At 37.1% G+C, this 24,263-nt stretch overlaps 1 protein-coding gene and 1 pseudogene across 6 annotated transcripts in view; both read right to left on the bottom strand.

Annotated features, from left to right (window-relative positions):
- The window catches only part of ARHGAP32 (Rho GTPase activating protein 32), a 311,464-nt gene that overhangs the window by 109,256 nt on the left and 177,945 nt on the right, over positions 1-24,263 (bottom strand). For all 6 annotated transcript variants that reach the window (XM_078058771.1, XM_078058770.1, XM_078058768.1 and 3 more), the window contains one exon: positions 7,934-8,020. In XM_078058771.1, the coding sequence (XP_077914897.1) occupies positions 7,934-8,020 (87 nt within the window). The remainder of the gene's footprint in view (positions 1-7,933; positions 8,021-24,263) is intronic.
- On the bottom strand, positions 16,930-23,030 carry LOC144379457 (large ribosomal subunit protein uL23 pseudogene; annotated as a pseudogene).

Raw genomic sequence — 24,263 nt, 5'->3', positions numbered from 1 at the left:
AAAGATGGTGGATCGATCACTTATAAAGCTGGTATGAAGGTTAAAAGATAAATGTAGTAAAATCAACAATATCTACAGTTATTAGTAAAAGGATACACTAAATAAAAAGGTGTAAAATATGAAGTCAAATACATAAAATAAGGGGGTGGGGAGTAAAATGTAAGACTTTTAGAATGTGTTTCAACCTAAGGGACCAACAAGTTAAAACAGACTGCTATATACAAAGAGTGTTACATATGAACTTCATGTTGACAACAAAACAAAAATCTATAATAGATACATTAAAAATAAATAGAAAGGAATCCAAACATAACATTAAAGAAGTCAAGTTAAAAGGTAAGAGAATAAGAGAAAAAATACAAAACAATTAGAAAACAATTAACAAAATGGCAATGAGTACAAAACCATCCACAACTGCTTTAAATGTAAATGGACTAAATGCTCCAGTTAAAAGACAATAGCTAACTAAATGGATAAAAATGTAAGACCCATCTATATACTGCCTACAGGAGATTCATTTCAGACGTAAAGACACATACAGACTGAAAATGAAAAGATGAAAAATAATACTTCATGCAAATGTAGCAAAAAGAAAGCTGGCATAGCAATACTTGTATCAGACAAAATACTTTAAAACAAAGACTATGACAAGATACAAAAAGAGGCTAATATTATATAATGATTGAGATCAATCCAACAAGATAATGTAACAACTGTAAATAGCACACAGAAAGCAAGAAACTGACAGTAACAGTAGGGAACATTAACACCCCATTTACATCGATGTATACGGTGTCTAGACAGAAAATCAATAAGGAAACAGTGACCTTAAACAACACATCAGACCAGACGGACTTGACATACATATATACAGAACATTACCAAAACAGCACAATACACATTCTTTTCAAGTGCACATGGAACATTTTCCAGAACATATCACATGTTAGGCCATAAAACAAGTCTAAAATAAATGTTAAAAGACTGAAATCATATCAAGAACCTTTTCCCATCACAACGGTATGGAACTAGAAATCAATTCCAAGGCAAAAATTAGAAAAAACACAATCATTTGGAGCCTAAATAACCAACTGATCAATGAAGAAATCAAAGAAGAAGTGAAAAAAATACCTGGAGAAAAATGAAAATGGAAACACAACTGTTCAAAATCTTAAGGGAACAGCAAAAGCAGTTCTAAGAGGGAAGTTTAGAACAATACAGGCCTACCTCAAGAAACAAGAAAAATCTCAGGGCCCCTGGGTGGCTCAGTCGATTAAGTGTCTGCCTTTGGCTCAGGTCATGATCAAGCCCCAAGTTGGGCTCCCTGCCCAGCAGGGAGCCTGCTTCTCCCTCTCCTCCCCACTTGTGCTCTCTCTTGCTATCTCTATGGCTATCTCTGTCTCCCTCTCTCAAATAAATAAATAAAATCTTTATAGAAACAAGAAAAATCTCAAACAATTCAAACTTACTCCTATAGAAATTGGAAAAAGAAAAATAAAACAAAACCAAAGTTAGAAGACAGAAAATAATAAACATCAGAGCAGATAAATGAAATAAAAACTAAAAACATTAGAAAAGATCAATGAAACTAAGAGTTGGTTCCTTGAAAAGATAAACAAAATTCATAAACTTTTAGCCAGAGATGCCTGGCTGGCTCAGTTGGTGGAGCCTGTAACTCCTGATCTCGGGGTTGTAAGTTTGAGCCCCACTCTGGGTGTAGAAATTACTTAAAAAATAAAACAAAAACAAAAACAAAACAAAACAAAACTTTAAGCAGACTAATCAAAAAAAAAAGAGAGGAGTCAAGTAAATAAAATCAGAAATGAAAGAAGTTACAACTTACCCCAGAAATACAAAATATTATTAGACTACTACAATTACACATCAACAAATTAGACAAACTACAAAAAATGGATAAATTCCTAGAAACATAAATTATTCTAACAATTAATCAAGAAGAATCAATATCTGAACAGACCAATTACTAGTAATGAAATTCAATCAGTAATGAAAAAACTTCCAACAAACAAAAGTCCAGGGCCAGATGGCTTCATGGATTAATTTGAAAAAAAAAAAATGTAAAGAAGACAGAACACCTAGCCTTCTCAACATGTTTCAAAAAATGGAAGAGGAAGGAATGCTTCCAAATTCATTCTATGAAGCTAGCATTACTGTGATACCAAAACCAGACAAAGACATTACGAAGAAAGAAAATTACAGACCAATATCCCTGATGAATGTAAATGCAAAATTCCTCAACAAAATATTACACAACCAAATTCAACAGTACATTATAAGGATCATATACCACAATCAAATGGGATTTGACAGGGATGCAAAGATGGTTCAATAGCCACAAATCAATCAGTAATGATACACCACATTAACAAAATGAATAAAAAATCATATGATCATTTCAATAGATGCAAAAAATGCAATTGATAAAATTTAACATCCATTCATGATTAAAAAACTCTCAATAAAGTGGGAATGGAGGAAGCATACCTCAACATAATAAAGTTCATATACAACACTCCTACAGATAACATCATACTCAATGGTAAAAAGCTGAAGGCTGTTCCTTTAAGATCAGGAACATATCAAGAACGCAGTCTCACCACTTTTATTCAACAAAGTACTGGAAGCCCTTGCAATAGCAATCAGACAAGAAAAAGAAATAAAAAGAATGTTACTTGGTAAGAAAGAAGTCAAACTGTCACTATTTGCATATAGAGACAACCCTAAAGACTCCACTGATAAAACTATTAGAAATAATGAATGAATTCAGTAAAGTTTCAGATACAATGTTAATATAAAGAAATCTGTTTCATTTCTATATACTAATAACAAGCTAGCAGAAAGAGAACTTAAGAAAACAATCCCATTTACAATTGCATCAGAAATAATAAAATACCTAGACATAAATTTAACCAAGGAGGTGAAATACCTATACTCTGAAAACTATAAGATATCAATGAAAGAAAGTAGAGATGACATAAATAAATGTAAAGATACACCATGCTCATGATTGGAAGATTTAATACTGTTTAAATGTCCATACTACCCAAAGCAATCTATGGATTCAATGCAATCCCTATCAAAATACCAATAGTGTTTTTCAGAGAACTAGAACAAAAAATTCTAAAATTTGTATGCAACCACAAAAGACCCAGCCAAAATAACCTTGAGGAAGAACAAAGCTGGAGGTATCATGCTCCTAGATTTCAAACTACACTCTGAAGCTATCATAATCGAAACAGTATAGTACTGGCACAAAAAGAGACATATATGTCAACAGAACAGAGTAGAAAGCCCAGAAATAAACCTATGCTTATATGGTCAATTAATCAATGACAAAGGAGCTAAAAATATACAATGGGGAAAGACAGTTGCTTCCATAAATGGGTGTTTGGAAAACTGGACAGCTACAGGCAAAAGAATGAAACTGGACCACTTCCTTATACCATATACAAAAATAAACTCAAAATGGATTCAAGACCTAAATGTAGGACCTGAAACCATAAAACTTCTAAAAGAAAACACAGGCAATAAACTCTTTGACATCAGTCTTAGCAATATTTTTTTGGCTCTGTCTCCTCAGACAAAGGCAACAAAAACAAATATAAAAAATTGAGACTACAGCACACTAAAAAGCTTTTGCCCAGAGAAGGAAAACATAAACAAAATGAAAAGGCAACCTCCTAAAATGGAGAAGGTACTTGTAAGTGATCTATCAGACAAGGGGTTAATATCTAAAATATATAAAGAACTCAAACAACTCAAGACACAGAAAAAAAATCTCATTTAAAAAATGGGCAGGGGCACAGGAACTGAATAAACATTTTTCCAAAGAAGACATACAGATGGCCATGAGACACATGAGAAAATGTTCAACATTGCTGATCATAGGGAAATGCAAATCAAAACCACATTGAGATGTTACTCCCACCTATCAGAATGGATAGTATCAAAAAGACAAATAACAATTGTTGCCAAGGATATAGAGAAAAGGAATCCCTCATGTACTGTTGGTGGGCATGTAAATTGGTGGAAACACTATAAAAAATAGTAGGGGAATTCCTCAAAAATTTAAAAACAGAAATACCATATGATGCAGCGATTCCTCATCTGGCTATTTACCCAAATAAAACAAAACACTAATTCAAAAAGATATTGTATGCACCACTATGTTCACTGCAGCATCATTTACAATAAATGTGATATGGAAGCAACCTAAGTATCCACTGACAGATAAGTGAATAAAAAGAAGTTATGGAATATAGGTACATGGAATATTACTCAGCCATTAAAAAAGAATGGAATCTTGCCATTTATGACAACACAGATGGACCTAGAGGGTGTTATGCTAAGTGAAATAAGTCAGACATAGAAAGACAAACACCTTAACATTTCATTTTTATGTGGACTCCAAAAAGCAAAACAAACAAACAACAAAAGAGAAGCAGACTCATAAATACAAAGAACAAACTGGTGGTTGCCAGAGGGGAGACATATGGGGGATGCAAGAAATAAATGGAGGGAATTAAGAGGTACAAATATCCAGTTATAAAATAAGTAAGTCACAGGGATGTTAAGTACAACATAAAGAATACGGTCAATAATATTGTAATAACTATGTACAGTGACAGATGGTAACTTTACTTATCATGGTGATCATTTTGTACATAAATGTCAAATCACGATGTTGGTACACCTACAACTAAATATAATACTGTATGTCAACTATAGTAAATTAATTAACTAATTAATGTTTACAGAGAGATTATAATAACATGGAGGAATGCTTTATAAATAAAAATTATGTAAAATTATATATATATCCCTGTATTCAATTATAAAATACAACTATGTAAAACAAAGCCAAAATAGGCAAAAATGTAAACAGGCAATCTCAGGGTAGTAGTATTATGGCAATTTTCTTCTTTTTTGTCCATTTCCCATATTTTCCAAAATTTCTAAACATATTTTTATCCTAAAAACCTATAAACCCATACTTTTAAATCAGAAAAAAAAGATACATGTATCTGTCTTCAAATATGTATATATGAATGGTGTCTAGACTCTCTCCACTTAAGTCATGCAAAGAAACTTGACTGCATTCTCAGTACATTTCTGTAATTCTTTATTAACATTTAGGATATACTTGCAGATTTCAGAGTAGCTAATCAACTATAAATCATATTAGAAAATGACAGAAGAATAGGGTAAAAAAAAAACACTAGACTGAGGTTCAAATCCTGGTCTTTCTCTTTAATTTTATGACCTTGGGGAAGTTATTAACATTCTTGAGTCTTAGACTCATCAGCTGTAAAATGAAAAACAGACTATTTACCTCACACAGTTGTTGAAAGAATGAAATGTTGTACTGCATGTCACAATATCTGTATACTAGACACACAGATAATCAAAATGCCTACTGAATTGGATCATTTCACAGCATGAAAGACATGGTTTACATTTCTAAATTCACAATTTAACAAGAAACAAAAACTTGAAGGGCAGAGGCAAAAGCACAATTAAAAGTTTCAAAGATAAGACCTAAAAGAATCAGTATTACTGAACCTCCAGAAAGGTGAAAAAAAAAAAATCACAGTTGTTGAATTGGTCATTTTCTGAGATTAAAGAACAAGAGAAGAGTGGGTTAAATAAAAAGAATTTCGAATGTACTTTAAAAATTAGAAATTAGCAAAAATATGCAATATATGAAAACATATCAACATGTAATGGTGATCGTATCTTATCTGAAGACTAAGCAATCTCTTAAATCTGTTCTAGATTGTGAATTACAGTGTGATGCAGGAAAAACTGGCAATCGGGAAACTGAAGTTCTTAGCAGTTCCTGCTAAGATTTCATTTAACTTAGGAAGGCCACATCAGTAATTTAGGTCTCAATTTCCTCATTGGCAAAATGAGAGGGCTTGATTATGAGTCTATATAATATTAGTTATAAAAAAATATAGGATTCCAATTTAATATGATTTATGGCTGACACATTTGGCAAGAATACAGAAAGTAAGCCATGGGGGTGCCTCAATGATCACTTACAGAACTGCAGAGAAGTGCAGTGGCATTATTACATTGCAGTAAATTACTACTTTGGTGTAATGAATAGTACACTGAGTAGTCTGAAATTTTTTAAGCAGATTGACAAGATACTTGCAACCAGGAAATAGCCTAACTAGCTAGGTCACTAATTCATGGAAGCATAATTAAGTGACGATTATACATTCTGACATATGGTTCCAAAATACCATGCTTACCTTTTGAAGGTCATTTAAAAAAATAACACAGGTGCTTGTAACATTACGTTTCGCTCATGAGAATAAAACTATTTACATTGTCAGATCATATGGAAATTAATGGTGAGAAGGAAAGATGCTAAAAGATGTTAGGTTATAGAGGGATTAATGAATTCATTACTGACATGCCAATCATGTGCTCTAGATAAAGAAGATATGATTTGTATTTATGTATGAGTAATGGTTCACCAAAACACATGTGTTATTTTCACTTAAAAATTAAGTCATGATGGGGCGCCTGGGTGGCTCAGTCGGTTAAGTGTCTGCCTTCGGCTCAGGTCATGATCCCAGGGTCCTGGGATCGAGTCCCGCATTGGGCTCCCTGCTCAGTGGGAAGCCTGCTTCTCCCTCTCCCTCTGTCTGCCACTCCCCCTGCTTATGCGCTCTCTCTCTCTCTCCCTCTCTCTGTCAAATAAACAAATAAAATCTTGGGAAAAAAAAAAAGTCATGAAAAAGAAGCATTTTATGAAACATGACACAAAACTTAGTGATTCAGAGCTGCCTACTTCCTCAAAGGAACTGAGATGATACACAAGACATATATTAACAATATGAAACTTTGGCCATCTTATTTATATACAAGCTAAATTCAATTTCCAATCTCATATTCTGACACCAATAAATAAAAGCACTTAATTCTGAAAGGTTTTCTTTAAAATCACCAACACTAAGAACTCAGGTATTTCCCACATGAGATAAGCAATAGACTTTTCAAGATTATGTAATTTTTAACTTCAGGTACAAGAATAATACTTTTTGGGGGGGGAAACCCATAAATGCCCCTATCTTACTCTTTCCCAAAGAAAACTAAAAACTTTGCACACAAAAAAAGCTTTTCTCAAAAACAGTTACTTCACAATCACGAATTCAAAACTAGGCCTAAGGCTTAATGAAAGTGAAGTAAGCAAAGGAACTAAACTACTTACTTGGTGGAGGACATAATCAATGCTACAAATGACCTACTTCAAATCTCATTAAGGGAAGTCATGGTAATTATCCTCACAAAAGTTCTAACACTAAGAGTCAAGAAACAGTCCCCTTCTAAAACATACACATACACACACTACATCCACTACAGTGAAACTTCCTGCCTGGTAGAAAAGTGAGCATCTCAGGCAGAGACAACTGAAACTTCGTTTGCTCTTTTACTGTAATAGGTGACCAGTAGCTGATTCATTTAATCTTATCATCAATAAAAGATGTATTTCCTTTACTCTTACAAGAAGAGTTTACATTTAAGTTTGTAAATTAAATATCTGTAGGACTGATTCTATTAACTGTTTCGATTCTGAGGACATGCAGAATCGCCAATATGACTGGAAGAAAGAATAAAACAAAACATCTGTGTTACCATAGTCACTGTTATTCGTCCACAAATGCCTAAAGCCTTAAAAACTTTCTTAAAATGCAGACAGAAGATATGCAAGTTACAATACTAAATTGTGCATTCCATGTAATTTTGTATGAACACATTTATCTCTCTTTTAAAGGATACCAAACAATGGTCATACATAGTCCAATTTCATTTCAATATCATACAAGTATCTTTCTGTGAATTCTATTAGATGCCGTAAAAAATGCATTAAAAGGAATCTACACATCCACAAAATTACCTGACAAGCAATGTGCACGAGGTAGACCAGCTCTTTAGATTCACAGCCATTTTTCGTTATTTCATTCTGTTCTTCTGAAAGTGAAAGCTATGTCAAAAAAAAGGGGGGGCAGAAGAGAGGGAAAGTCATGATTAATGAGTAAGAATAAACTAGGCATTCAGTAAACTTAAGACCCTCACATCAACTCACTCTAAGATATGCCTTTCAATGGAACTCTATTGCTTATGAAGATAAAACAGAATTCAGGATGTTTTTAAAAATATGTTTCTAAGTACTGTCTTCATAGTTTCAATCTAAAGTAGCACAACTGCATAACAGCAGTAAGTAAAATACATTCATTCAAGAGCAGGTCCTCACTTCCTTAATTTATTTAGCACATATGTGAAAGGAAGGCAGTAAGGTGGGCACTGGGAGACAGCAGGAGCAAAGTGGTTGAAAGAAAGCTCAGGCTCTATTCCAGAGATTGGAAACTGGCTTCCCAGGGAACAGACTGGGCCTGCAGACATGTGTCACTTCAGACTTATCATGTATATCTGCACATCAGATTTTATTTTATTGTTACCTGAACCAGCAGCAATAATTTAGAAACTGAGTCGTTTCAGATAAAAAATACAGATTTCTGGTTTCTATTGAAAAGTCAGAAAATCTGAAATACTGGACCCATATTCTCACATAGCAACAACTGGCTGGAACTGAAAAGTGACCAAACCCTTTAAATGAGGCATGTATTCTCCAAAAGACTTTGCCACCAGTATCTAAGCTGAATAGTAACTGCCATTCATCATGCTGCTTGCTTTGTTATTTTTTCACGCACTATTCTCTTCTTGCATTTATATTACATATCTGCCCCACTTAGGGAGGTGAATTTGCAAACTCTGCCCTACAGACAGACAGCCCTGAGTTCAAAAGTATCACTAACTAGCTGCATAATATTGACCTACCTACTTAATCGCTCATCGGGAAAATGCAAATGATTAACAATACCTATTCTCAAGTTTGTGAGTATCAAATGAGATAATGCATTTAAAGGGTTCACCAAGATGCCTACTACTACTCATAAGTACTTAACGTTAACCATCACTATAGTTAATATTATACAAAAGAAAAGATAAATACATATTCTCTATTTTTGAGAGCAGTATCACTGAAGTATTTTTAAAAACATTCTGATACTAAGTAGAAATTCACAAGATAATGATCATTCTCACACCAGCCAAAATAAGCCAGATTAACTACAAAATCATACTTTTAAAAAAAGAATTAGGGGTAAGAAAAAACCTAAATGAACTAAAAAGGGAAAGTGACAAGACATTCATGAGACAGAAGAGACTCATGGACATGCTCAGAAGCCTGGTAAAGATGCAGAAGGATAAAGAACCTACACTAGACAGGGTAAGGAGAAACCAGCCAAACCCTGAAGACTGCATGTGGACTGGAGTAATGAAGGAAAATTCCAAGGGAAACCTGTAGCAAAGAGACCATGCCTACCTGATCCCAGGTTACAGGCTCAGTGCACCAAAGGCTGGGGGAAGAGCAGGAGCATGGAGAGAGATGAACCTATGAAGTGTGCAGCGTCTCCCCGAGCACACTGCAGCTAACCACTGCAGATGGGGAGCAGGGCAAGAAAGCTCAGAGAGCTCCTTCTGAGGCATTCAAGATATTCAACAACTGAAGGCTGGAGGTAGCACAGAAAAGCCAGGAGAAACCCCTGGAGGCAACCCAGGACTTCAGAGAGTAAGAAGCAGCTCTACACCAAGGTTCACAGTAGGGTAGACAGAAGAGAGCTCTCCATTGGCACAGGAGATTACGGAAAGGACTGGAGAACAAAGAGAACTAGCAACCAGGCAGCAAAGAAGAGACAGAGAAAGAGCACATGCTCTCCCTCAGTTCAGAAAACTGGTAGCTCAGCAGTAAAGCACAAAAAGATATCTCACAATTTTCAGTTCCCCTCAATGGGGGGGGGGGGGAACAACTCCTGAACATCCAAACCACAAGGAAGAGTACAGAATTTTAAAATGGCCATAACTACAAAAGAAATAAAGACTAGAAATAAAATCAACCTTCCTAGAAAGAACTAGGGCAGAGGGGAGAGTGAGGAAGAGGAGAAGAAACTTCCCAAAAAGGCAAAAAGATAGGCGGGGAGGACTTAACAGAAAAGAAGGATGGTCAAATGGTGTCAATAAAATGGCAGGGTAGGCAACTCCAAACTCCATTCCCTTCACAGAAACACGAAAAAACAAGCAAAAACGCTCACAACCAAATTTCTCAGTAGTGTAGAATACAGTAGAAAGTTTACAATCACCATGAGAACAATGAATCAAGAAAAAAACCAACTTGTAACTTGCAGGAAACCTTTGTGGTTTTTTTACCCAACCTTGCTCCACCCCTCCCCATCTCAGCAGTACTCTTGTAGGACCCTCCTCCTTGCGTCTGGAAGGAGCAGAGACATCATTAACAAACTAAGGTATCTGTCTGTTCTGATCTGTCTGTCTGGCAGTTACATGAAGGGTTGACATAAGGTACACGTCTCTTTTTCACCTGGGGATTTTAAAAAAACAGCATTGCTAAAATATTGTAAAGTGAACTAAAAGTCTTCAGTTACTTGAAGCAAAAGATTATAGCTAAGACATAATATAGACAGCTTAATGCCCAGGAGAAAGAGCTGAGGAGAGAGGTTCCTTGGGAAATGAGAGCATTCAAAAGTGTCTGTGTATGCTGGGACATTTAGAAAGCCATGAATATGTTCAGGGTAGGACACATGCACAAAAGACATAAGGATTTCCTAAGCTTTCACCTCTACTCTCCAAGCTAAGACAGAGCTAGCTATAAAGAGCCTGGTTAACTGATGAATGAGTCTCTCAACACAAAGGAAATGTGCAAAGACTGGCTTATTATTTATTTTCTTTATTTTTTATTTTTAGTTCTTGGCATTCAAGGAATTCCCTAACAAAATACTATCTGAACACAAGTAAAAGAAGAAATGTCAGTGAGCACATAGGACGTGGAACACAATCTTTTCAAAAACAGTCTGGAAAAGTCACTAAAAACACAGACTGCAGCCTTTAGGATCAAAAACAGCAAACCTGTGGTAAGGGATAGAATCTGATTTCCGTGGTTATCACATTATAATATCCAAATGTCCAGTATGCAACAACAACAACAAAATAACAAAATATACAAAGAAAACAGGAACATATGGGTCATTCACAAGAAAAAATAATAATAAGCCAAAAGAAGTGATCCCTGAGAAGTCCAGATATAGGACCTAACATCTTAAATATACTATATAAAACACACTCAAAGAGCTCAAAGAAAACTAAAGGAAACCTGAAAAACAATGTATAAATAAATGAAAGTATCAATGAAGATAAAGTAAAAAAGGGAACAAAAAACAAATTTGGGGAATGACTAACAGTTCTAACTAAAGGGATCTAAATACTAACTAAAACTAAAAATTCACTAAAGGGATCAACAGCAGATTTGGGCAAGAAGAAGAATCAGCTTACTTAAAGATAGGGTAAGTCAAAATACAAGTTTCCCCCACTATCCAAAAGTAGAGCGTTTCTTTGAAACTTTTTTTTTTTTTTAAAGATTTTATTTTATTTATTTGACAGAGAGAGAGAGAGAGACAGCTAGAGAAGGAACACAAGCAGGTGGAGTGGGAGAGGGAGAAGCAGGCTCCTGGCCAAGCAGGGAGCCTGATGCGGGGCTTGATCCCAGGACCCTGGGATCATGACCTGAGCCGAAGGCAGATGCTTAACAACTGAGCCACCCAGGCGCCCCTCTTTGAAACCTTTTAAAAGCCAGTGGATGAAAGACCTCAGTGGAGACAGGAATCCATCAAAATCCTAGAGGAGAACATAGGCAGTAACCTTTTTGACATCGGCCGCAGCAACTTCTTTCAAGATACATCTCCAAAAGCTAGTGAAACAAAAGCAAAAATGAAGTTTTGGGACTTAATCAAGATAAAAAGCTTCCACACAGCAAAGGAAACAGTCAACAAAACAAAGAAGCAACCCACAGAATGGGAGAAGATATTTGCAAATGACACTACAGATAAAGGGCTGGTATCCAAGATCTATAAAGAACTTCTCAAACTCAACACCCAAAAAACAAATAATCAAGTCAAAAAATGGGCAGAAGACATGAACAGACACTTCTCTGAAGAAGACATACAAATGGCTAACAGACACATGAAAAAATGTTCATCATCCTTAGCCATCAGGGAAATTCAAATCAAAACCACATTGAGATACCACCTTACACCAGTTAGAATGGCAAAAATGTACAGGGAGAGAAACAACAAATGTTGGAGAGGTTGTGGAGAAAGGGGAAACCTCTTACACTGTTGGTGGGAATGCAAGTTGGTACAGCCACTTTGGAAAACAGTGTGGAGGTGCCTCAGAAAATTAAAAATAGAGCTACCCTATGACCCAGCAATTGCACTCCTGGGTATTTATCCCAAAGACACAGATGTCGTGAAAAGAAGGGCCATATGCACCCCAATGTTCACAGCAGCAATGTCCGCAACAGCCAAATTGTGGAAAGAGCCAAGATGCCCTTCAACAGATGAATGGATAAAGAAGATGTGGTCCATATATACAATGTAATATTACTCAGCCATCAGAAAGGATGAATACCCAACTTTGGGATGGGTATTCCTGGATGGATGGGACTGGAGGAGATTATGCTAAGTGAAATAAGTCAAGCAGAGAAAGTCAATTATCTATGGTTTCACTTATTTGTGGAACATAAGGAATAGCATGGAGGACATTAGGAGAAGGAAGGGAAAAATGAAGGGGGGAATCGGAGGAAGATATGAACCATGAGAGACTACGGACTCTGAGAAACAAAGAGGGTTTTAGAGGGGAGGTGGGTGAGGGGATGGGTTAGCCCGGTGATGGGTATTAAGGAGGGCACGTACTGCATGGAGCACTGGGTGTTATATGAAAACAATGGATCGTGGATCACCACATCAAAAACTAATGATGTATTGTATGGTGACTAACATAACATAATTTAAAAAAAAAAAAGCCAAAATGGTATAAAGCAAAGAGTATTCTCTGTTTTCCAAAAGTCTGCATTACACCACCTCACTTTTATGAAAGACCTCTATTAGTTAGTACCTGTTTTTGCTAATTCAAAGAAATCCAAAAAGGATTTTCACTTTTATGAAAAGAGCCATTACTGTACTAACATAGGTCTTCATCAAAGCAAAGTAGTATAACACAAAGTTTCAGAAAGCAGGAGAAACCTGTATACAGTCCAAAGAACAGAAAGAGAAAGAAATTTAAAAAAAAAAAAAGTGAAATGTTGCTCAGGAACTAGTAGGGTACCTTCAAGAAGACCACATGCATTATGAAAATCCCAGAAGGAAAGAAAGACATAAAGAGATTATATGAGTAGTGATATCAAGAAGATGGAAGAAACAGAGAACCCAGACTCTAGACCGCCCCCCACAAAAACAGACATTAGCAACTATCAACACACAAGAATATCTTTGTGAAAATCCTAGAACTTGGGAGGTGAGGCCAACACAAACACTTAAGACCACAAGACTGGGAAAAGTCATATTAGAAGGGAAAGAGGAGTAGTTTCACGATGACAATCAGCCCTTTCCCAGGCCAGCATAGCACCACACTGAAAGGGATTCCCTAGGGCTATGGTTTTTCCTCAGAAAAAAAGAGCCCTCGAGAGATATCTAGCTTCCCCAATGCTGAGGGATAAACTTTAGAAGGTCTACTTCTGTCTTGCCTCACGGGAACACTGAAGGAATTGGCAGGGATAGACCACCTGGGATCACTTAGTAACAAAGAAAGGGGATGGGGCACAAAGAAACCAGTCAATGGATATTGGTGGTGGCACATGTCCCTGCCAGCAACCTTGCCTAATAAGAAAGCCCCACCTGCACTTCTGCCCATCTTCAGAGACAAAATGGTGACCAGATCAGCCCAGGGGACACAGTCATCAGTTTTGCCTGGTTGGGGGTCTCCAATCAACAGACCAGCCAACTAGAGAGAGCAGTCAGTGACACTACCAGACTGTAGAGCCTGGCCTCCAGGCTGCACTCAGATGCAAGGCACAGCTTGTGACCCTGCCAGGCTGGGAGACCAGTCAGTGAACACTCTTGACCAGGCATAGCCAGAATCCCTGACCAGGTAGAAAATCCAACCAGTTACCATGCCCAAATACAGCAGAAGATGCGCACACCCTCCATCATCACAGAGACCGGCCTGTGTCCCTGCCCAAAAGCACAGACAGCCTTTAGCCTCCCTCAATCACAGAGCCCAGCCTGAGGACCCACCTAAATACAAACACCAGTCTGGCATGACCTGGCCATTTCAGTACCAAGCGTGGCCACAACTAACCAGAGATGATTACTGAGCCCAGCCTATATCCATGTGCAATCACAGCCCTGCAAGTGGTTCTACCTGATGACAGAGCCAAGCCGACAATCCACCTGACCTCAAAAAATGTGCAGTGGCTTCATCTATCAAGATCTCAGCAGCAAGCACTGACTACCTATAGATGCTACCAGCTGGCCCATTCAAACTCACCAGCCAGGGTGACTGTTCAAAGTCTTCCCCTGTCAAATGAACCTATAAAAACTGGAAGAGGAGACCACTTCCTCAAATGTGCAGACACCAATGCAAGAACATAAGGATCATGACAAATCAGGGAAACATGACATAGGAATAGGACATAGGGATGAGGAATGAAGTAGTTGGAAGGGAGGAGGGGTGACCTAATAAGTAACCCTAAAAAAGAAAGATCTAGGAGGTAACAGACAAAAAGTTCAGAATAATCATCTTTTTTAAATCAGAATAATCATCTTAAAGAAATTTAGTGAAATACCAAAAAAAAAAAAAAAGGACAACTAAACAAACTTAGGGAAATAGTACATGAACAAAATGAGAAGTTTAAGACATAGAAATGATTTTTTGAAAACACAGAGCTAAGGAATATAATGACTGCAGTGAAAATTCAATAGAGAACATCAACAACAGACTCAATCTCAAAGTAGAAGAAATAATCAATGAGCTTGAAGACACGGGTATTTTGAAATTATCTAGTCAGAAGAGCAAAAGAAAAAGAAATGGAAAAAGAATGAAGAAAGACTACAGAACTTACAGGATACATTAAGTGTAACAATACATGCATTACTGGAGTCCCAAGAGAAAAAGGAGAAAAAGGGACAGAAAGTGTATCTAAAGAAATAATGGCTGATCATTTCCCCAATTTGAGAAGAGATACGGATATCCAGGTATGTGAAGCTCAAACATCACCAAACATATTGAACCCAAAGAGGATTTGACCATGACACATTATAATTAGTCAAAAATCAAACAAAAAGAATTTCAAAAGCAGCAAGAGAAAAGAGACTTTCATGTACAAGGGAATCCCCATAGCATTATCAGCAGAAATTTTGCAGACCACGAGAGAGTGGGATGATATGTTCAAAGTACTGAAAGAAGAAAACTGACATGGCAAGCTGCCCATCAGAAATGAAGGAGAGATACTTTCCCAAACAAATAACAGCAGGGGGAGTTCACTGCATTACAAGAAATTCTAAAGAGAATTCTTCAAGCTGAAATGAAAAGGTACTAATTAACAAGGTAAAAACATAAACGTATAAAATTCAAGAATAAAGGTAAATGCACAAATTCAAAATTATTATCAAAAGAGTGATATATAAATCTCTTTTAACTCTAGTATAAAAGTTGACAGACAAAAATGACTATAGCTGCAATAGCTTTTAAATAGATACCAAATATAAAAAAATATAAGTTGTAATAACGGTAACCTAAAATGTGAGCTGAAAAAGACCAGTTTTTCTATGAAATCCAACTTAGGTTCTTACCAGCTTAAAACAGGATATCATATGATATTTTATGTAAACTTCATAGTTTACACAAAGAGAAAACCTAGAGTAAATACAGGAAAGAGAAGAAAGGCAACAAAATATAATGCCACAACTACTCATCAGATCACCAACGAAGATGGCAAGAGTAAGAAGGTAACAAAGGAAATATAGATCCAACAGAATAATTAACAAAATGTCCTGAACTATCAACAATTATTTTTTTAACAATTATTTTTTGTATTAGTTGATTCATTTAAAACAAAATCTGTAAAGTCAAAATCAATGAGATCAATGTTATAAGCTTGATGGCAAATTCTATACCCATGAGAAACAGTTTATAACTTTAAGTGAACAGTTTTCTGTATGAAACATTCTAAACAAACACAGTCTCCTAAAACAAGCTTAACAGAAATTGCAGTTATCTCACAGAGGATGTCAGTGTAGACTTTGTTAAAGCAGAATATCACAGCAGTACTTCTTACAATCTAGTCAGAAATCAATTTCATGATAAAATAATTAGTAGAGATTTAAATTTAAGATAAATCTTTCTCCTTCCTGTTCTCTATATGTTGTGGCTTGACGGTTAAATACACTTTGCTATTCTTCATTACAAAAACAAAGTGCCCGTCATGCTTTATATTAGCAAAACTCTTTGTGTCATTAACCTTTTCCCCTTAAAGTTTTTCATTTAGTACTACTATAATTTGTGAGTCAATTTTTCTTTTAATTTTAGGCTTTTTAAAAATTAAGGCTGAATGAAAGTAGTTAGGGCTTCTACTCTTCTATTTCTGGACCAATGTCCAGTTAAAACCAGCCAGGGTAAATGATTCTCTTTCTCTTAGAGATATGCAAGACAGTCTCACCCCTCCTCCCTTCCAACTACTTCATTCCTCATCCCTAAGTCCTATTCCTAGTTCACTAACCAAAGGATGAAATTCCCAAGTCTCACTTGATTTATTTCACCCATGTAATTTTTTTTTAATTCCAGTATAGTTAACATACAGTGTTATATTAATTTCAGGTATACAATACAGTGATTCAACAATTCCACATATTACTCAGTACTCATGAAGACAAGTGTACTCTTAATCCCCTTCACCTGTTTCACCCACCCACCCCCACCTCACCTCTGGTTACCACTGATTTGTTCTCTTAGTTAAGAATTTGTTTTTTGCTTTGTCTTTTTTTTCTTCCTTGTTCTTTTGTCTGTTTCTTAAGTTCCAGGTATGAGTGAAATCATATGGGTATTTGTCTTTCTATGACTGGCTTATTTCACTTAGCATTATTTTTTTTTTAATGGTGAAAAAATTTAGATTTAGCCGGCTGGACTCAGTTTAGATGATCCTAATTTTGTTGGCAACATCCAAAGAAAGCATCATAGTCAGGAGCCAAACATATGCCTTCTTCTCTCCATCAGGCCTGATCAAGGTGTTGACCTTGGCCATGTCAATGTCGTAGAGCTTCTTCACAGCCTGTCTGATCTGGTACTTGTTGGCCTTGACATCCACAATGAACACAAGTGTATTGTTGTCTTCTATTTTCTTCATGACTGACTCAGTAGTCAGGGGCACCTTGATGATGGCACAGTGATCAAGCTTGTTTCTCCTGGGGGGTGCTTTTTCGAGGATATTTGGGCTGCCTTCGGAGACACAGTGTCTTGGGTCGTTGGAATGTAGGTGATGTGTGGATCTTTCTTTGTGTGACTGTGGACGCCCTTCAGCACCGCTTTCTTGCCCTTCAAAGCTTTGGCTTTGGCTTTGGGAGGGGCAGGGACTTCCTTCTTGGCCTTCGGCACCATCTTCGTGAGAAGGATTTCTTCACTTAGCATTATACTCTCTAGATAAACCCGTGTTGTTGCAAATGGCAAGATTTCATCTTTTTATGGCTGAATTTATATTCCATTGTATATATCACACCTTCTTTATCCATTCATCTATCGATGGACATGGGCTGTTTCCATAATTTGGCTATTGTAAGTAATGCTGCAGTAAGTATAGGGGTGCATATATCCCTTCAAATTAGTGTTTTCATATTCTTTGAATAAACACCCAGTACTGTGATTACTGGATCATAGGTTAGGTCTATTTTTAATTTTTTGAGGAACCTCCATACTGTCTTCCACAATAGCTGTACCAGTTTGCATTCCCACCAACAATACAGATGGGTTCCTTTTTCTCCACATCCTTGCCAACACTTACTCAGTTTTTTATTTTAGCCATTCTGACAGGTGTGAGCTGATATCTCATTGAGGTTTTGATTTGCATTTCTCTGCTGATGAGTGATGTTGAGCATATTTCCATATATCTGCTGGCCATCTGGATGTCTTCTTTGAAGAAATCTCTGTTCATGTCTTCTGCCTATTTTTAACTAGATTACTTGGGGGTTTTGGTGTTGAGCTCTTTAAGTTCTTTATATATTCTGAATACTAACACCTTATTGGATACGTCATTTGCAAATATTTTCTCCTATTCAGTAGATTGTCTTTTAGTTTTGTTGGCTGTTTCATTTGCTGTGCAAAATTTTTATATACTCCCAATAGCTTATTTTTTATTTTGTTTCTCTTGCCTCCAGAAACATATCAAAAAAGATGTTTTTACAGCTGATGTGAGAAAAATTACTACCTGTGTTCTCTTCAAGGATTTTTATGGTTTCAGGTTTCACATTTAGGTCCTTAATTCATTTTGAATTTGTTTTTCTGTATGATGAAGGAAGTGATCCAGTTTCATTCTTTTCCATGTAGCTGTCCAGTTTTCTCAACTCCATCTGTTGAAGGGACATTTTTTCCCATCGCCTATTCTTGCCACCTTCATTGAAGATTACTTGACCACATAATTGTGGGTTTATTTCTGGGCTTTCTATTCTGTTCCATTGATCTTTGTGTCTCTTTTTGTACCAGTACCATACTGTTCTGATTACTACAGCTTGAAGTCTGGAAATGTGATACTTCCAGTTTTGTTTTTCTTTTACAAGACTGCTTTGGCTATTCAGTGTCTTTAGCAGTTCCACACAAATTTTAAACTTGCTTGTGCTAGTTCTGTGAAAAATGCTGTTGGTATTTTGATAGGGATTGCATTAAATGTTTACACTCTTTCTAGTAGTATATACATTTTAACAATATTTTTTCTTCCAATCCATGAGCATGGAATGTCTTTCCATTCTTTATTTTGTCATCAATTTCTTTCATCAATGTTTTATAGTTTTCCGGAGTACAGGTCTTTCACTTCCTTGGTTAAGTTTATTCCTAGGTATTTTGTTATTTTTGGTGCAACTGTAAATGGGATTGTTTTCTTATTTTCTCTTTCTGCTGCTTCACTATTACTGTGTAGAAATTTAACAGATTCTGTACATTGATTTTGTATCCTGCAACTTTACTGAATTCATTGATTAGTTCTACTAGTATTTTGGAATATTTAGGCTTATATATATATATATACATATATATAGTATCATGTCATCTGCAAAGAGTGAAAGTTTTACCTCTTCCTTACCAATCTGGATGCCTTTAATTTTTTGTTATCTGATTGACTGGTTGCTGTGGCTAAAACTTCCAGTCCTATGTTGAATAAAAGTAGTGAAAGTGGACATCCCTGTCTTGTTCCTTAAAGGAAAAGCTCTGTTTTTCCCCACTGAAGAAGATGTTCACTGTAGTTTTTCATATATGGCCTTCATTATTAGAGGTATGTTCCCTCTAAACCTACTTTGTTGAGGGCTTTTATCATGAATGGATGTTGTACTATGTCAAATGCTTTTTCTGCATCTATTGAAATGATCATATGGTTTTTATCCTTTCTCTTATTGATGTACCACTTTGATTGATTTGCAAATATTGAACCACTCTTGCATCCCAGGAATAAATCTCACTTAATTGTCGTAACTTTTTAATGTATTGTGTTCAGTTTGCTAATATTTTGGTGAGAATTTTTATATCTATATTCATCAGAGATATTAACCTGTAGTTCTCCCTTTTTGTGGTGTTTTTATCTGGTTTTGGTATCAAGGTAATGCTGACTTCAGAGGAATTTGGGAGATTTACTTCCTTTTCCATTTTGGGGGGAAAGTTTGAGAAGAATAGGTATTCACTCTTCTTTAACTGTTTGATACAATTCACCTGTGAAGCTGTCTGGGCCTGGACTTTTGTTTGTGGGGAGTTTTTTTTTTTTAGTATTACTGATTCAATTTCATTGCTGGTAATTGGTCTGTTCAAATTTTCTATTTCTTCCTGCTTTAGTTTTGGTGGGTTATATATTTCTAGGAATTCACCCATTTCTAGGCTGTCCAACTTGTTGGCATATAATTTTTCGTAATATTCCCTTACAATTGTTTGCATTTCTGTCGTGCTAGTTATTTCTCCTCTTGCATTTCTGATTTTGTTTATTTGAAGTCCTCTCTTTTTTTTTTTTTTTTTTTTTGATGAGTCTGGTTAGAGGTGGATCAATTTTGTTAATCTTTTCAAAGAACCAACTCCTGGTTTCATTGATCTGTTCTATTTTTTAGTTTCTATATCATTTATTTCTGCTCAAATCTTTATTATTTCCTTCCTTCTAATGGTCTGGGGTTTTGTTTGTTCTTTTTTCTAGTTCGTTAAGATGCAAGGTTAGGTTGTTCATTTCAGATTTTTCTTGCTTCTTGAGGTAGGCCTGTATTGCTATAAACTTCCCCCTCAGAACAGCTTTGGCTGCATCCCAAAGATTTTGAGCCACTGTGTTTTCATTTTCATTTCTCTCCCTGTAATTTTTGATTTCTTCTTTGATTTCTTGGTTGACCCACTCATTGTTTAGTAGTCTGTTATTTAACCTCCATGTATTTGTGCTCTTCCCAGATTTTTTTTCCTGTGGTTTATTTCTAGTATCAATCATAGCACTGTAGTCAAAAAAAAAAAAAAAATGCACGATATGACTGATCTTTTTTAATTTGTTGAGACTTATTTTGTGGTCTAATATGTGATTTATTCTGGAGAATGTTCTGTGTGCACTTGAAAAGAATGTGTATTCTGCTATTTTAGGATGGACTGTTCTGAATGTATCTGTTAAATCCATCTGGTCCAGTGTGTCATTAAAAAACCACTGTTTTTTGTTGGTTTTCTGTTTGGACGATCTGTCCATTGATGTAAATGGGGTGTTAAAGACCCCCACTATTATCATATGGCTATCAATTAGTTCCTTTATGTTTGTTATTAACTGTTTTATGTATTTGCTCCAATCATATTGGGTGCGTAAATATTTACAATTGTTATATCCTCTTGTTGGATGGTTGGTTCCCTTCAGTATTATACAGTGTCCTTCCTTGTCTCATTATAGTCTTGTTTTAAAGTCCTCATTTTGTCTGATAAAAGTATTCCTATCTTGGCTTCTTTTCACATCCACTTGCATAATAAATGTTTCTCCATCCCCTAACTTTCAATCTGAATGTGTCTTGAGGTCAGAAATGAGTCTCTCGTAGGCAGCATATAAATAGGTCTTGTTTTTTTATCCATTGTGTCACTTTATGTCTTTCAATTGAAGCATTTAATCCACTTACATTTAAAGTAATTACTGATAGGTATGTATTTATTGCCATTTTGTTACTTGTTTTGTGATTGTCTTTGTAGTTCTCTGATATTCTCTTGCTTCTCTCACAGTTTGCTGGCTCTCTTTAGTGATATACTTAGATTCCTTTCTCTTGATTTTTTCCATGTCTATTACTGATTTTTGGTTTGTGGTTACCATTAGGTTTGTACATAACACCTTCTGCATACAGCAGGCTATATTAAGTGGATGGGACACTTAAGTTTGAACTCATTCCTTACTCCTCTCCCCCACCCCATGTTTTAGGTATGTGGATGTCATACTTTACATCCTTTTATTTTGTGAATCCCTTGACTGATTTTTACATGTATACTTATTTTTACTGCTTTTGTGCTTCCTACTTTTCTTACTCTTACTTATGGTCTTTTCCTTCCACTGAAAGAGTCCCCTTTTAACATTTCCTATAGGGCTGGTTTAGTGGTCATGAACTCCTATAACTTTTGTTTGTCCAGCAAACTCTTTCTCTCCTATTCTGAATGACAGCCTTGCTGGATAGCATATTCTTGGATGCAGTTTTCTCCTTTCATCACTTTGACTATATCATACCACTCCCTTCTGGCCTGCAAAGTTGCTGCTGAAAAATCTGCTAATAGCCTTATGGGGTTTCCCTTTTATATATCAGTCTTCTTTTCTCTTGCTGCTTTTAAAATTCTCTCTTTACCACTACTTTTTGCTATTTTAATTACTATGTGTCTTGGTGTGAACCTCCTCGGGTTGATTTCCTTGGAGGATCTCTGTACCTCCTGAATCTGGATTTCTGTTTCCTTTCCCAGATTCAAGAAGTTTTCAGCTATTATATCTTCAAATAAATTTTCTGCCCACTTTTCTCTTCTTCTTCTGGGGTCCCTATTATACAAATGTTATTTTGCTTGATAGAGTCACTGAGTTCCCTAAGTCTATTTGCATTTTGCTTAATTTTTTTCCTTTCACCTGTTCAGCCTGATTACTTTCCATTACTCTGTCCTCTAGGTTGCTGATTCATTTTCTGCTTCCTTTAGTCTGCTATTTATTCCATCTAGTGTATTTTTAATTTCATTTATTGTGTTCTTCATCTCTGATTGGTACTTCTGTACGTCTTTGTTAAGGGCTCACTATGTCCTCCACTCTTTTCTCAAGTCCAGTCAGTATCATTATGACTTTTATTTTAAATTCTCTATCAGGCACATTACTTATCTCCATTTCACTTAGGTCTCTTGTTGTGGTTTGACCTATTGTTTCATTTGAGACATATTCCTCTGTCTCTTTTGTCTAACTCTCTGTGCCTGTTTCTATGTGTTAGAAAAGTCAGGTACATCCCCTGCTCCTGAAAGTAATGGCCTCATGAAGAAGAGATCCTGTCGTGCCCTGCAGTGCAATGTTCCATGTTTACTCGAACCTGGCACTTCAAGGGTGTCTGCTATGTGTGTTGCGTGCACCCCACTGTTGTGGCTGGGCTGTTTTTTCCTTCAGTCCAGTCATCTGCTGTGGCTCTCTTTGCCTGTTGTGGGAAGTGTTTCCTCTCTATGGTGTTAGTGGACCAGTCTGGGGCATGAGTTTAGTCAGACCAGGCATTTGCCAGACATGCAGTAGCACCAAACTGCAGGGGACCCCTGTGTGTTGTCCCCTGAGGTGTTTTTGTTTTCCTTGGTGGGTGGGCCCTGCAATCAGACCAACTGTCTGTCCCCAGCCTATTGCTAGAACTGCAGTCTGACTGGTGTGGGTGGTTATATTCCTCTCTCCCAAGGACAGGAGTCACTTTGGTGTGGTGCTGGACCCTTTGGGGGCTGCTTGCACACTGCCAGTCTTGTGGCCCTGGTTTGAACGGGTTCTGGCCAACAGCATATTGGAGGGGACTAATCACACAGTGCCTACAAGGTTTGTGCATCAGCAAGAGGGGATGTGCCCTCCCCCCCCCGCCCCACTGCTGCCTGGACCTGGTAGCCAGGCAAGGTGTGCAGTTTTAGCAAGATGCCTGCCAATCAGCTTGTAAAATGAGACCTGCTGCCAGCGCTGAACAAAGGCCAGCTGGCGGGAGGTGGGGGGGGGGGTGCAAAGTTTGCGTGGGGCTCACAATTTTAACAACATGCACTCATTCTTCTGCAGAAGGGGGCCCACCACCACTTCTGCTGCCACCTAAACCAAGGCCTTGAAAAGCATACATGTCGCATACAGGTCGAAGACACACTGCTGACAAGGTATGCGCTGGTCCTCTAGGGAGGAGAAACTGCAGGGGTGGGACTGAGGCGAGCATGACAGGAAAGGGCGGATTCCCTAAAGGGCTGGGGGCTAGGTAGCAAGTGTTTGCCAGTTCCCATAGGTGGCCAGTGTGTTTATCTGGGGGGTGGGGGAGTGAAGTGGCACCTGCCAGCTGCTTTGTTCCTGGAGGAATCTCCCAGCAATCTCTGTCCCTCTATGACACACTCTGAGGTTAGGAAATAACTCTCCCTCCCCTATGCCCCAGGTGTTTTTCAAACTGCTGCTTCCATGCTGTATCTCTGTGGACTTTTTGTTGTGCTATCTCTTCAAGGGCAGGGACTCAAGTCCTATTGCCCTCCAGCTCTCCCAGAGCTGAACCCACTAATTTTTAAAATTCCAGGCTTTAAGTCCCGCTAGTTGTAAGAACTCACAAAATTCTGCCCCTCTAGTTTTCAAAGCCAAATGTAAAGGGGATTTGGCTTCCGTGTGTGAGCTCCCTGGTATAGAGTCTGTTTCTCTTCCTTCTCGGCACCCATAGATCCCTTTCTCCCACAGACGGCCCACACATCTATTTAGCTCCCCACTGCATCTCTGCCCTTCCTATCTTCAACGTAGCCTCTTCTCTGCCTTTAGTTGTGGCATTTGTTCTTCCAGTCTTCAGGTTGTTTTCTGGGTTGTTGACACTGATGTGTTATCTAGTTGTATTTGGGGGACTAGGTAAGCTTAG

Source organism: Halichoerus grypus, chromosome 11 (genome assembly GCF_964656455.1).
Source record: "Halichoerus grypus chromosome 11, mHalGry1.hap1.1, whole genome shotgun sequence".
NCBI lineage: Eukaryota > Metazoa > Chordata > Mammalia > Carnivora > Phocidae > Halichoerus > Halichoerus grypus.
Note: the sequence above shows the minus strand (reverse complement) of the source record. Positions and strands in the feature narration are given on the sequence as shown.